The sequence below is a fragment of the Oryza brachyantha genome, chromosome 2, assembly GCF_000231095.2.
Source record: "Oryza brachyantha chromosome 2, ObraRS2, whole genome shotgun sequence".
Taxonomy (NCBI): domain Eukaryota; kingdom Viridiplantae; phylum Streptophyta; class Magnoliopsida; order Poales; family Poaceae; genus Oryza; species Oryza brachyantha.
In genome coordinates, this window is record NC_023164.2 from 2,439,529 (window position 1) to 2,453,747 (window position 14,219).

At 38.3% G+C, this 14,219-nt stretch overlaps 1 protein-coding gene across 3 annotated transcripts; it reads left to right on the top strand.

Annotated features, from left to right (window-relative positions):
• Positions 1-4,099: 4,099 nt before the first annotated feature.
• Positions 4,100-5,894, top strand: LOC121053591 (protein G1-like1). 3 transcript variants are annotated; one of them, XM_040521158.1, is made up of 2 exons: positions 4,100-4,149; positions 4,638-5,894. In XM_040521158.1, exon 2 carries the CDS (start codon positions 4,651-4,653, stop codon positions 5,431-5,433), a length of 783 nt encoding a protein of 260 aa, XP_040377092.1. In that variant the 5' UTR covers positions 4,100-4,149; positions 4,638-4,650; the 3' UTR covers positions 5,434-5,894. The 3 variants fall into 3 exon arrangements, with proteins under 3 accessions (XP_040377092.1, XP_040377091.1, XP_040377093.1); XM_040521157.1 differs by lacking the exon at positions 4,100-4,149 and adding an exon at positions 4,215-4,356; XM_040521159.1 differs by lacking the exon at positions 4,100-4,149 and adding an exon at positions 4,215-4,356 and having other exon boundaries at positions 4,641-5,894.
• The last annotated feature ends 8,325 nt before the right edge of the window (positions 5,895-14,219 follow it).

Below are 14,219 nucleotides of genomic sequence, written 5' to 3' on the forward strand. Positions count from 1 at the left end.
CGACATAATCTATTAAAATACGAAAAGAGCATCATATTTTTTCGTCTAAAGGAGCCTCGAGTAATTTGTTTGACAGTGTATTATGGCCGCCTGCTGAGCCTGGAAGCTGTACTCTGTACTGCATGACCAAACGAATTTTATCCGTAGCAGAAGTACAGTGAAGTCATTTCAAATGTACCTATGGTATGCATAATCAGATCGATCCTACTGTAGGGCCGTATCTAGAACAGACTGACAGGTGATCAATACCATCTCACCAGAAGTTTGCCAGCTTGTTTCTCTTGCACTATTGCCCTCCTGAAAATACATCATCTCAGGGCATTCAACTTAATTACTAATCCAGTACGGCCTACTCTGCAGAATAACCCCCATTTCCCTTTTATGCTTGCTTATTGGATTGTTGAGATAGTAACATACATTTGCTCCGTGTTTTGAAGAAAAAAACTGTTTTTTTCTTAAAACAGTTCTTTTTGCGTTGATCTGTTTGGAACAGAGGAAAACACAACACATAAGTGAAATAAAGGAAAATAGAACCTAGGAATCCAGGTATAAAATAGAGAGTAAAAATATATAAAAAGCATATGTACTTAGGTGTTTGGTACTTTGGTATATAGAAATTATAGAAAAAGTAACGGTTGCACTAACACCAATTAATTGCGGAAGCGGTTCCTCTGATATTAAGTCAAAGAACGGTATCATTGATATATAGATCCTCACCGTTCATAAGCATATATGTCAGTGGTACGAGTCCCTCTGACCTAAAGTCAAAGGATCTGTATTTGCAGGGTGTGATTGGTCGTTGCAAGCTTCTTCAGCAGCAACAGGAGGTCCCCGTTTGTAATTGTATGAAAAGATAACTTCGGACAAATTTTAAATGCTATAATTTGTTACACTTTTTGCGGAGGGAGTAGTGGGGATGGACAAAAAGCTCAAAAGTTCATGGCTCGTATTAACGTCGGCTCACATCGACTCGAAATTGAAGTCTTAATGAGTCAAGACAAACTAACGTTTAGCTCGTGAGGTTAATGGACCAACTTTTGATATGCTTGTTTAGCTCAATAGAAAAAAGATCATTATATTTTTACCAATTTAGAACTTATTAATTAGTTCTTAGTCACGTCCAAACAGTTATATTTACTGAGTTATTATATATTTTACAGAGATTAATTAAATAGAAATAGATTGTTAACAAGCCTGCTTACTAGTCAAGCCAAGCTAGCACATTAAGGATGTGTTTAGTTTTAGGGATGAGATGGGTTGGGACAACCCATCCTGACCCTGTTTGGTTGATTGATGTGTGGGATGGGTTGTACCCAGAAGAGAAATATTTCTCCCAGATCCAGGACCAATCCATCCCACCAAAACGGTGGAACGGATCCGTCCCAGGACGACCACGGCGCACAGAGGAGTGTCAATTTTATTTATTAAATCTATTTAAAATATATTACTTGTATTGATATACATTCAATTACTTTAGGTTATTCATATATTAATCCTAGTATTTAATACTTTATTTTGGATATGAGAGGTAACTTTTATCTCATCTCATTTCTTTAACCAAACAAAAAAATAGGTCCAACCCATCCCATCTCATCCCTTCCACCAAACAAAAAACAAGGTCTAACACATCCATCCAACCAAACAGAAAAATAAAACCAACCCTTCCTATAATCCAGGGATGGAGCCAACCCAACCCATCTCGTCCACGAACCAAACGCATTCTAAGATAACGGGACAAAAGTAACCGAGCCTTAATGAACTGAGCTGCTTTAGGGGTTGTTTAGATGGGGCTAAATTTTTTAGCCCCATATCACATCGGATATTTGGACACTAATTTGAAGTATTAAACATAGACTAATAAAAAAACTAATTTCATAAATGAGAGCTAATCCGCGAGACGAATTTTTTTAGCCTAATTAATCCATAATTAGCAAATATTTACCGTAGCATCACATAGGCTAATCAAGGATTAATTAGGCTCATTAAATTCGTCTCGCAAATTAGCCCAAGATTATGGATTGATTTTATTAATAGACTACGTTTACTATTTTTAATAATTATCCAAACATCCGAGCTAACTAGGACTAAACAAACAAACACCCCCTTATTATCCACCGTAGGGAGTAGTAATTCGGGGCAATAATTTGTACAATATTTTGGATCCTCTACAAGGCATATCTTGTCTAGTATTGGGTTTTCCAACTATTTCAAATAATCTAGGGGTGACCGTTTGGCCGTTCTAGGAAAAGACCAAACAATATATTTATAAATAAAAAATAATTTATGATAAAAAATTATATACGTATTCTTAGTGATCTAAAAACATTTGCCAAAAGATAAATTAGGATGAAAGAAAACTCATAATCAACTCTAAATTTTAGGTTAAAAACTTAAATTTTGGAGGATATAATCATAAGCAAAAGCCAAAGATGCGGACCTCTCGAGGAGAAATTCCATCCCATTCTTTAAAAAGTATCCCTCCTGCTGGAAAGAGAAACTTCGTATCCCAACATCTAATCTTAAGAGAAGAGAGCAAGAACAATACAAGATTAGACAGTTATAAAATATTAATAAAATATATATGAATGATGTAATATAAATCTTTTGTTACTCTGCGGGTCCTCTAAATAAGGCTTGCCGCAGCGAGTCAATATATTAGAAATATAAAAATTAACGGTTGCCGATAGATCTGAAGCTTTGAGAAAAATGTAAAAAATCTAAACCAAAAAATGTTGAAATTTAAAGTAATATTGGTTAAATTTAAACAATAATCCCATAATTTAAAAACTGAATTTTTCGGCCGACCCATTTCCCTAAATTTTTTCGGGTTGTACAGGGGGACAAATTTCTGAAATTTCCAAAAAAATCCAGAGAAATTTGAAACCAAAAAACTGACCACCATGTGCGGTGTCAAAGCAGACAGACATGCAAAGAGCACGTACACGGTACACTCCATGGTCATATGCAGAGGTGGTAGCACTGCAGCATGCATAAGTAGGACACCACAACAAAAAGGCAAAGCTAGGCAACAACTGGTCGAGAGCTACGTACGTACTACGCCAATGCGAACAACTCCGTGACCACCGTCCCTCGGAATAATTAACCTTTTATCGCTGAATCTATATATTATATATCATAGACAAATCCATATATATATCGTACACAACGAGTGCTGAATATATTAAATATCATAAAAGTGACAATGCCCCCTCCCCTCGACCCCCTCTCCAAAGCCTTTGACAAATATAGATCGGAGTAGAGTATAGTAGAGCATCACTGCAAGCGTGTTTGACCATTGTTCTCTTGTGATATACGTGTTCTTTTCAAAAAAAGAAATCTGAATATTTTTATAAAATATTTCTATGTAAAAGTTTATTATCTCATAAATTTTTAATTTTATAATAATTAATTTTATATTTATATCATTAAATAGATTCTTCCTCCATCGCAAAATAAGTGTGTATTTTTCACAGTTTATGTTTATTATTTATACTTATTAGATAATAAAATATGAATAATATTGTATGAGTAACTATTTTTTATTTTTTATATTTTTTAAAAAAGACAGACTGATAAAATATTAAACACGAAAATCAATAAATATAATTATATTTAAACATAGGAGTATTATAGAAGTAAAAAAATCCTTTATGCTCGTCTGCGTCCGTCGATAGAGTTTGAATACAGCCGATATCCTCCATAGATGATCCATGTTGAGCTGAGGTGACATCTCCATACCTCCCCCCCCCCCCCCCCCCCCCCCACTCCCCCCCTCGTCGCATTCAATGCTTCTCGTCGCCGTCGTCGTCGTCTCCTCTCTCTCTCTCTCTCGTCGGCACAGAGCAAGAAGAGAGAGAAGAGCAGCAGCAGTCAGCCAGCCATGGCCAGAGGACAGGAGAGAGAGAGAGAGGGTGAGGTGACTGGTGAGGTGACAACCTTTTTGCGTATAGTAATGTGGAAAGAATCGCCGCGGTCTCCTTCTTCCTCCTCCTCTCTCTGACCCACCAGGTTTGATATCTGCGCCGCTGGGTCCCCCACCTTGTCTCCCACCCCTCCATATCTTCTCCTCTCTTCTCTCTTCCCCGCCATTCCCATCGTCTTCCTCCTCCCGCCGCTCGCGCTTCTTCGATCCCTTTTCTTGGCTTCTTGGTAAGCTCTTCTTTGTTCTTTTTCTGAAACAGTTTCTCTCTGCGGCAAAGATTTGAGAACCCCTGCTACCTACGTCTTGACCTGATCGATTAATTTTCGCTAGGGTTTAGATCGAGGTGGATTAGTTTGGTCAGCGATCGATTTGCTGATCGCCCCGGCACTGTGCAGGTGTGCGTGGCTGTAACGATCGTCCTTTTGCTTTGTGCGGTGGGTACAGTGGTTCTCCTTCTGCTCTAGCCTGCAAGCTTACAGTTTATGTCAGTTCTTGACTGCGTCAGTGAGTGAGTGAGCTAGGCTGAGTACTGTTTTGTTTTGCGTGGGTGATTAGCTGAAACCCTAGTTTTGTTTCTGAATTCTGATCCACGCTGTGAGCTAAAGCTAGACGAAGCATAGTAGCTGTAGAGTGTACTGTTGCTTGCTTGCTTGTTTGACTAATGGTCGTGGCGTTGAAGTTGACTGATGAGCAGCAATGGCGGTTGGTTGGGCAGCAGGTGAGAGGGGATGGAGATGATCGGCGTGGCGGCGACGGCGGACAGCCCGGGAGGAGCGGCGGCGAGGCCGAGCAGGTACGAGTCGCAGAAGCGGCGGGACTGGCAGACGTTCGGGCAGTACCTGCGCAACCACCGGCCGCCGCTGGAGCTGGCGCGGTGCTCCGGCGCGCACGTGCTGGAGTTCCTCCGGTACCTGGACCAGTTCGGCAAGACCAAGGTGCACGCCCATGGCTGCCCCTTCTTCGGCCACCCCTCGCCGCCGGCGCCCTGCCCCTGCCCGCTCCGCCAGGCGTGGGGCAGCCTCGACGCGCTCGTCGGCCGCCTCCGCGCCGCCTTCGAGGAGCACGGCGGCCGCCCCGAGGCCAACCCCTTCGGCGCCCGCGCCGTCCGCCTCTACCTCCGCGAGGTCCGCGACAGCCAGTCCAAGGCGCGCGGCATCGCCTACGAGAAGAAGCGCCGGAAGCGGAGCTCGCAGCAGCCCAAGCAGAAGCAGCCGCCGCCACCGCAGCCGGACCTGCACCCACCCGTCGCCGTCTCCGCCGCCGCGACTACGGCCTCCCCCGCGCCGCTGACGGAGACGACGGTGCCGCACTTCTTGTTCCCCCACGCGCACTTCCTCCACGGCCACTACTTCCTGGCACCGGCCGGCGACCAGGCCGGTGATGTCCCCGCAACCACGGCCACTGCCCCCGCCGCCGGCGGAGAGGACCTTGTGCTGGCCATGGCGGCGGCCGCCGCGGCCGCCGAGGCGCACGCCGCCGGGTGCATGATGCCACTGTCGGTGTTCAACTAGCTTAAGCTAGCTAGGTCCGCGCCTCCACCTCCATTATTAACTAATCCTAAAGCTTCTGCAGCTTCTGCTAAGCCATCCATGGCGATCGATGGCTCCCCTACCACGCATCGCCATTTGATCATCTCGCGATCGAAATTGCTCGCTCGCAGCGCGCGCGTGGGAGCTCCAATTAGTGGCTAGCTGTACGTAATCTGCATGGTTTTGTGTACGAAATGGTAGGGTTAATTTAGTTAGTTTAAACTGTCGCAGTTGGTTTAGTCAAATGGAAACAGCTAAGATCGTCAACTGTTGGGGAGCGGATCGATGTTGATTATCTTGATGGCTTTTTAAGTTGATTTTTCAGAACTAGTCAATGCATGTAAATTAATTAGTCAACGCAGCATTAATTCCACACTACAAGTTTGTACTAGTGTTGTGCTAATTCATCAGTTGGCGCCTTGAGCTTAATTTGATGGGTTCCACCGGTAATAACCTGTGTCATTTTCGCACTCATTTTTTAATTTCTGCGTATTTTTATAAACCAAAAATCAACATTTGAATTTTTAATCTTAAACTTGAAATTGAAATTGATTGTTTACCACTTAAAGTTTATTTTAATTCTGATCTTTTAGACCGCTAATTAAGAATACTTATATAAATTTTTTGTTCATAAATTATTTTTATTTGTAAATATGTCGTTTGTTTTTTCTATGAAAAAGACAAATAATCATCCTTGGATTGTCCCCAGCAAAATTATCAATTCCTCCCATCCGATTTCTTTTGTTTCGGTGTCGAATAGTGATGCATTCTTCGGAATTTTTTAACATTATTTTCTATTTATATATAATAGAAATATTTACTTTCACTTAAAAACATATTAAAGACAATATATCCGCATGGTTGGATATATGTATGCACGGTGTGATATCACCGTTATCTTTTCGTTTATGATTATGTTTATAGACTAAAATTTAATTTTTCTTCTAAGCATGCACGAGTGGAATCGGGGACATTCCAAAAGGTCAGAGATCCAATTACAATACACGGAGACACTCAGCCTTTTGGAGTTTCTTCACTAAATTATATTTTCTATTATTGATTTTTAGATCATAAATATGTATATAAAAGTTTTATTAATAAATTATTTTCTGTTTGCAAATATGTCTCCTATATCTGTTCTCTGAGATCGCCGATCCAAGTTGACACTGTGTTTGATCTCCGTTAACGTAAGCATATTTTTCTTCTGTCTCAAATACAATTTGCTTCAAGTTTCTTTAAAGTTTTCCTTCAACCTGGTTACTTCATTACCTATTTTCTTATTCCAACCAATCACAATTCAACAAATAACTCTATTCAATTTGTGCACCAACTTACTCCTATCTAAAACAATCATAGTTATCTCCTCATCATTCTTTTTTTTTTTTTGCCGTTGATCTCATCATTCATTCCACCCTAGTTTCAACTATAGCTAATTCCATCCTTCACCCATTAACTAACTATCAAAAAATAAAACAACTTTTTATATATCTACAGCTAGAGGGGAAAATAAGTCTAGGAGTGGTTATACTAGGAAGAATGGAAGGGCTAGAGCCGATAAAAATGAGGAGAAAATCCAGCGTAGATCAGGCAAGGGCATGGCACCTAACGTCAAGGCATTTCTCACCACTGATCAACGCCTCCATCAACCGAGCGATCAATCAGACCGGCGATCGATCCGCGAACCGCACCGCACCGCACCCCTTCGATAGATGCGATGAGAAAGCCAAGTTTGATCGAGACCGGCGATGGTGTGCACACACTGCTTGCGACCATTCCTGTTCGTCACTGACGAAACCGAAGATCGATCGGCGGACAGGGGCTTCTCGGTTATGAAACAGCCATAGCTTTTGCTGCTTTTGGTCGATGCGATCGTCAGTGTGCGATCGATCGATCGATCATCTGCAACAGTGCTGGCTCCATTTCGCTTTTATGATTGGTCTTGCACAGTATAGTGTAGTACTTCGGCTAGGTTGTATCTATGGCCAAAGATTATCTAACTTTTATATTGTTTAGTGGTATAGAAATAAAAATAATTTACATAAATTTAAAATCTAGTCAAAAAATATGAGATGATTAATTTTTATACATTTTTTTTAAAAAACATGTTATTTAACCGTATATAAGATATACACACAAAAACATTAATACGAAGAGAAGAGCAAACCGAATAAGCATGGCTAGAGCACGGCATCCCGTTGGACGGGATAATTAAAAAAATGGGTATACGTATGCGTGACCGAGTCCCCTCGCGTCCGCTCGCCTCCGCCATCGTCTGCCCGCCTCCGCCGACGTCGCGCTCTCGCCATAGCGTGTCGCACGCCTCCACCGCCGCCTTCGTGCTCAGATGCGCTTCACGTACCAGCGCGTACCTGGTACCAGATGATACCACTAGTGTGATACCAGTTGGTATCATCTGGCATCATAGCGTCGTGCGACAAGGAAAGCTCAAAAAGATATATGTATCACATGGTACCAGGTGGTACCAAGTGGTACCATATGGTTCTAAGTGCTATCATATGATATTAGCATGTATCAATAGTTATCAATAAGTATCGATAGGTATCGTTTGTTTACCATATGAAAACCTGGATGATACCGATTAGTATCAACTTGTGTCAGATGATACCGAAAGATACCAAAAGGTATCAATCCATTAGGTTTTAGTGTGGTATTATATGATACCAAAAGGTATCAACAGGTATCATAAAATATCAATATGTATCGATTGATCACATAAAAAATATCAGAATATATTCACACTCAATGCAAAGCAAAGCTAAGCAAGTATGAAACGGTTATTGGGTTGGTCTACCTAGCTAGCTCTAGCTAGGCCTCAATGGAGAGCGAGCCAGCACAACTTCACGGCAACAACGGCAGTAACCTCAACCTACACGGAGATCTCGTTGCTCGGCATCCTGCCAGCACCGGCGACAGAGGCAGCGCTGCCAACACGACCCGTCTTGTTGGCGACGTAGGGCGTCGAGTCGAGGCCAAGCTTGGTGCAGAACACGTGAACCTCACGTCTGCGAGACAGTAGTCCGGCGTCGGTGTACGAGGCAAAGTTATTAGCAAAGTCATTTAACATTTCCGTTCGAACGGAATGGCCATTCTTTAGTCTTTCTAAGCCGAATCCTCCTAGTACCACCTGTCGTGGATGGTCAGTCAGTCAATGGGATTTTGCGTAGGAATGGGTGGGAGATTTCGACGATTGGTTCATCGGTTTAATCAACTGATTTGATCGCGATTGATTGGGATTGGTTATATATATCCACCCGCGTGGTGGCGATACGAGCATTGAGCGGTGGTTTGGCTGTAGGGATTTTTTTTTCCCCTACCATATCGAATGTTTGGACATTAATTAGAAGTATTAAATATAGATCGATAGTAAAACTAATCGTATAAATAAAGGCTATTTCATTAGACAAAATTTTTAAGCCTAATTAATCTACGATTAGGAAATATTTACTGTAGCATCACATTAGCTAATCATAAACTAATTAGTCTCAATAGAATCGTCTCGCGAAATAGTCTAGAGTATGGGGTGAATTTTATTAATAATCAGTATTTAATACTTCTAATTAATACCCAAACATTTAATGTAACAGTGACTTAAAAAAGACATTAGGATCCAAATACCCCCTTGATTCAACTGAAATATTATTCATGGAGTATATATATAATCTTGAGATGTGGATTGGTCTCTGTGTCGGTGTAGTGCTACGTTTGATGTGGACTCGACATTTGTACCCGGCGCCAAAGTGCATTTGTCGATCCATCGTGCATCACTGACAAGTAGAGTTTTATGAAAATAAAAACTAATTGCACGGAGAATCGTGTGACACATCTTTTAAGCTTAATTAGTGTATGATTAATCATAAGTGCTACAATAAACAACATGTGCTAATGATAGATTAATTAGGCTCAAAAGATTCGTCTCGCGGTTTCCAGGCGAGGTGTGAAATTCGTTTTTTTCGTGTCCGAAAATACTTTTCGACATCCGATCAAATATTCGACGTGACCCTTTTGCCAAAACTTTTTGGCAACTAAACAAGACCTTAGTTGGATGAATCAACGTATTGTATTACTAATGAATAATAATATAAATTGTTCATCATAGATCTTTTCATAATTAGCACACATTTACAGCAAAATATATATATGATCACTAATTAACAATACTTTAAACTTGGTAATTACTAATTAATGACAAAATATATCACTAAACAATTACTAATGATCACGGTCAGTGGAGTTAGATACGCTTATCTAACTAATTATACACTCATCCAATATCTATACTCCTATAAAGTTGCCTAGTGGTGATGGTTGTTGACAGTGAATCTGTCACCACCATCAGCTCCCTATTTTTTTTATCTATACTTTGTATTTTAAAAGAAAAAAATATCTGTGTCACTCACACCAATTCTATTTTTCTATACTCCTATAAAGTTCCCTAGTGGTGGTGGCTGGTGGCAGTGAATCTGCCACCACCACCACCAACTTCCTATTTTTTATCTATACTTTGTATTTTAAAAGAAAAAAAGTATATGTGAACCTCACATGTCACTCACACCAATTCTATTCTTTATAAAAAGAAAAAGATATTGGGACCAATAGACCTACATGTCAATGCCAAATATACGTAGCAGTTCAAAGATGACAAATGATAGAAAAATAATGTTAATATCATGTTAAATTGTTAATGATATTTTTAAAATAGAATACCATTGCAACGCACGGATAGTATGCTATTCTTTATGAAATATTTCCTTTCTAAACCACCTAATCCAACTTTACCCACGAATCAAATTAAAAAAAACTGAACGGTCACCTTCCATTTGGAAATCGATATCCAGCTAAACGCACCCTAAGTGGTGCGTTCATGTGATCGTGATCGTGTATACTCCATGTGAAGTGTGTGTTGACGAGGTCTACCTAGCTTACAGTACGTATATGAGACGTACGTACAGTGCGAATGGATGTGAAGAGAGATGGAGGTATATAGGCGCTGTCACTGCCACACACTACGTACGTGCTAGTGCACGGCTGTCAATTACTCCCTCCTTCTCGTCCTTATCGATGTTCGACGTCGTTAACTTCTTTATATATATTTAATTATTTGTCTTATTTAAAAATTTATATAATTATTAATTATTTTTATATCATTTTATTTATTGTTAAATATACTTTTATACATATATATATTTTACATATTTAAAAAAAAATAAATAATCAAATATTTATAAAAAAATCGACTACGTCAAATGTGTATTGTGTAGGAAGGCAGAAGCTTGGATAAGCTATACTACTCCAGTTGATAGTTACAGATCATAAAACCAATGTACATTACGTACTGCGCAGTGTAGGAGGCTAGGACTAGGAGCAGTGGCATCATATCCGACCCGTTCAAGGCAGCGTTCGGCGACAAAGGTAAGTTAAATTAAATTTCTCGTTTTCTGCGCGTACGTTTATCGAACTGCTAAACGATGTATTTTTTATAAAATTTTCAAAAAAAAGTTATTTTAAAAAATCATATTAATCTATTTTATTTTTTTAATAATTAATTAATTATATACTAATCTATTACTTCGTTTTTCGTATTGGGTAAGTTAACTTACCTCCTCCACGACCGAACGGGCCCAGGTAACATTGTGAGCTCTAAAGGGCACTTTCAAGAGCTTGGCCGGAGCAAGAAATGCTGAATTTTGCACCTTCTAGTTCTCTTTGGAAAAAAAATATAATTAAATAGACTTCTCCTGAAACATATTTTTGGAACAGACACTTGGATCCATTACCCGAATATTTTTCGGGAGGGACCTATTTATAAAAATTATTGCAAAAAAGGCTAGAATATGAAAAAAATCATCAAGAAATGCATACACCTGTTTGAGTCTGCCACAGCTAGCCATGTTCAAACACTAGGCCGGCCTCGAAAAAAGCCTGATCATGACAAAACAGGTCTAAGACTAGCCTGAGCCCGATGATCTTCCCACGCTTTTTTGGTTTTTTTTGGCTTCCATAGCTAGGTTCGGGTCAGGTTAAGCACACAATCTTTTTCAAGCCATGTTTTATTATTAAAGTTATTGAAAATCACACATATTTTGACTTGCGGCATAGAACTGTAGGTATTATGTATCCGAGGTTTCACAAAACAACACCATTTCTCTGCATGTCAAGTATAGATTGTAAAAGTTTTCATCTTATAAAATGTCTATGGAATTGCAGTTCTTGATATTCTAAATTGTTTTAAACAATCCTAAATTTAGATTGCATTCTTGTAAGGTAGGATTCTACTGAGCTTTCATGCCATAAAGCATGCAGTTACCTATCATATCAACCATGTTTTATGCAATTTTGATGATGAAATTTGTGGTTTTTTTGAAATTTACTCTAGATCTAGTAGACTCGTACCATACTTCTTACGTACTAGAACAAATTCATGTTTCTAGTTTGAAGAAGAAATATGGACCAAATTCCAGAACAAAGAGAGTAACAGTATATGTACCGTACCTTTTCAAAATTAAACTAGAAAGATAAAGTAATTTTACAACATAGGAAGTCTCTGTCATAGACTAAAATGCACCCGCTTAAAACTAATTTATTCCTAACCTTCCTAAACTCTCAAATAGTACCTCCGACCCATAATAATCTCATTTTTCGTTTTTTCGAGTTCAACATTTGACCATTTCTTATTTAAAATTTTTTTGCGATTAATATTTTTATTGTTACTAGATGATAAAATATGAATATTACTTTATACGTGACTAATTTTTTAAAGTTTTTTACAAATTTTTTAAATAAGATGAATGGTCGATCATTAGAAAAAAATAAAAAATAAGATTATTATGGAACAGAAGGTAGTATATAATAATAACTCAAAAAATAAATAAAGAGCAGTAATATTTTTGTCCGGCCGGAAACCGCGGCCGGCTGAGCAGCGACGACGTACTATTGGAGTGGATGGAGCAGGTGGCGCTGTGAACAGCAACGGCAGGACGACGACGGGGCCGTGTTGACGATTTGACATGACCCCGATGTGATGTGATGTGACCCGTCATCGTCCTCTCTCCCTATCTCGATCTCTCGCTCGGGTGATTGGATGGCTTTTCGTGTATAGTTCGTGTATAGAAACTTTTTTAAAAAACATTACGGCCTCTTTGAATCACGGAAGTAATGGTAAAAACATGGTATTTTGATAGGAATATAAATGTAAAATAAAGGATTATAAAATAAAAAAAACATATAAATGACTGTTTGATTAGACCACATGAAAAACTCAGGAATTTGAGAAGAGATAAAGACACAAAGCATTTTTTTTCCAAGAGATTCTGCCTCTTACTAAATTTCCTCTAAAACTTGTATGAAAAGAGGTATTCCTAAGAATTTCATAGGATTCTGGATTTATTTCTTTGATTCAAAGGGTTTTGTATAAAAAATTCATATAGGAATAAAATCCTCTAAAATTTTTATAAATTTCCTTTGAATCAAAGGTGACCTACGTCGACTCTTTGATATCTAAACGAAACATTAAATATACATGATTAATTACACAGTTACAAGAAAATCATAAGACAAATTTTTAAGCCTAATTAGTACATGATTAGCTATATGTGCTACAGTAATCAACATAGGCTAATGATGGATTAATTAGACTCAACAGATTCGTTTCGCGGTTTCTAGGCAGAATCTAAATTTTGTATTTTAATTAGACTTACGTTTAATAATTCAAATATGTGATCGTATGCGTCGATTTGACCTCTCTCGTAAAAATTTTTAGAAACTAAACGTAGCTAAAAAAGATAGACGTCGTATTTATAAAAAAAATTATAAATTATATATATATATATTAGCCATCTAAAATTAAAAACTGAAAAATAAATCTAGAGTAAAAATCTAAAATTAACTTGAATTAATAATTTAAATTTTAAGTTTTAGCTTATCTCCTGTCGCCCTAGGACAACCATCTTCTGTTCCAGCTATATCTTTTCTTTTTACTACCATCTGAACCTAGTTATTTTGTAACTGAATGATTTAGATCTCATAGCAAAATTTAAGTATTTACGGCGCTTCACGGTATCAGTTATCATATTAATTATTTCTCATTTAAGATTCTTTATATTTTATCAACAACTACTCTTTAACCCTACATTAATTCTTCTTCTTAGCCTTAATCTATGTGAAACAACCTATAGATGATTATATTTTAAGCTGGTAAAGTGTTCTTATCTCCGCCTCACAACGAATAACTCCTGGGTTTCTAAAGAATTACTACCTATACACACAGAGACTTCACTATTAACTCTCATCATTTGTTGTCGAAAGATTTTATTTTTAGACTAGTTATTGCATTGAAGTTTAGTAACTGGGGGACATCCATTAGAATTTAAAAGGTAGAAAACATATGCATTGAGATTTAAAAAAGAAAAACACATTCTGGTTATTGTATCTTTGTGCTCATATATGTGGTGTAGGCTAAAACAAGTCATTTTAGAATAAAATTAGTACTAATTGATGAGATGAAAAAATATAAAAAAATACACTTTATTAATACAAAAATAGTATGCCTGGATAAGTTGGTAAGGTGTATCAAAAGAATAAAATTTATTGATTTGTGAACTGAGCGTACATAAGAATACAAGAGTTAAACTATTTATCATAAAATTTAAACTTTAGATATCAGTTTACGTTGGAACGGAGAGGTTACAACGTGAAAGGTTATATGTAAGAGGGGGGAGGTAATAGGTCAAAATCCATAGACCATTTCATAA

Coding starts and splice junctions, on each gene's coding strand:
- LOC121053591 (XM_040521158.1), top strand. CDS start 4,651: ATGGAGATGATCGGCGTGGCGGCGACGGCGGACAGCCCGGGAGGAGCG.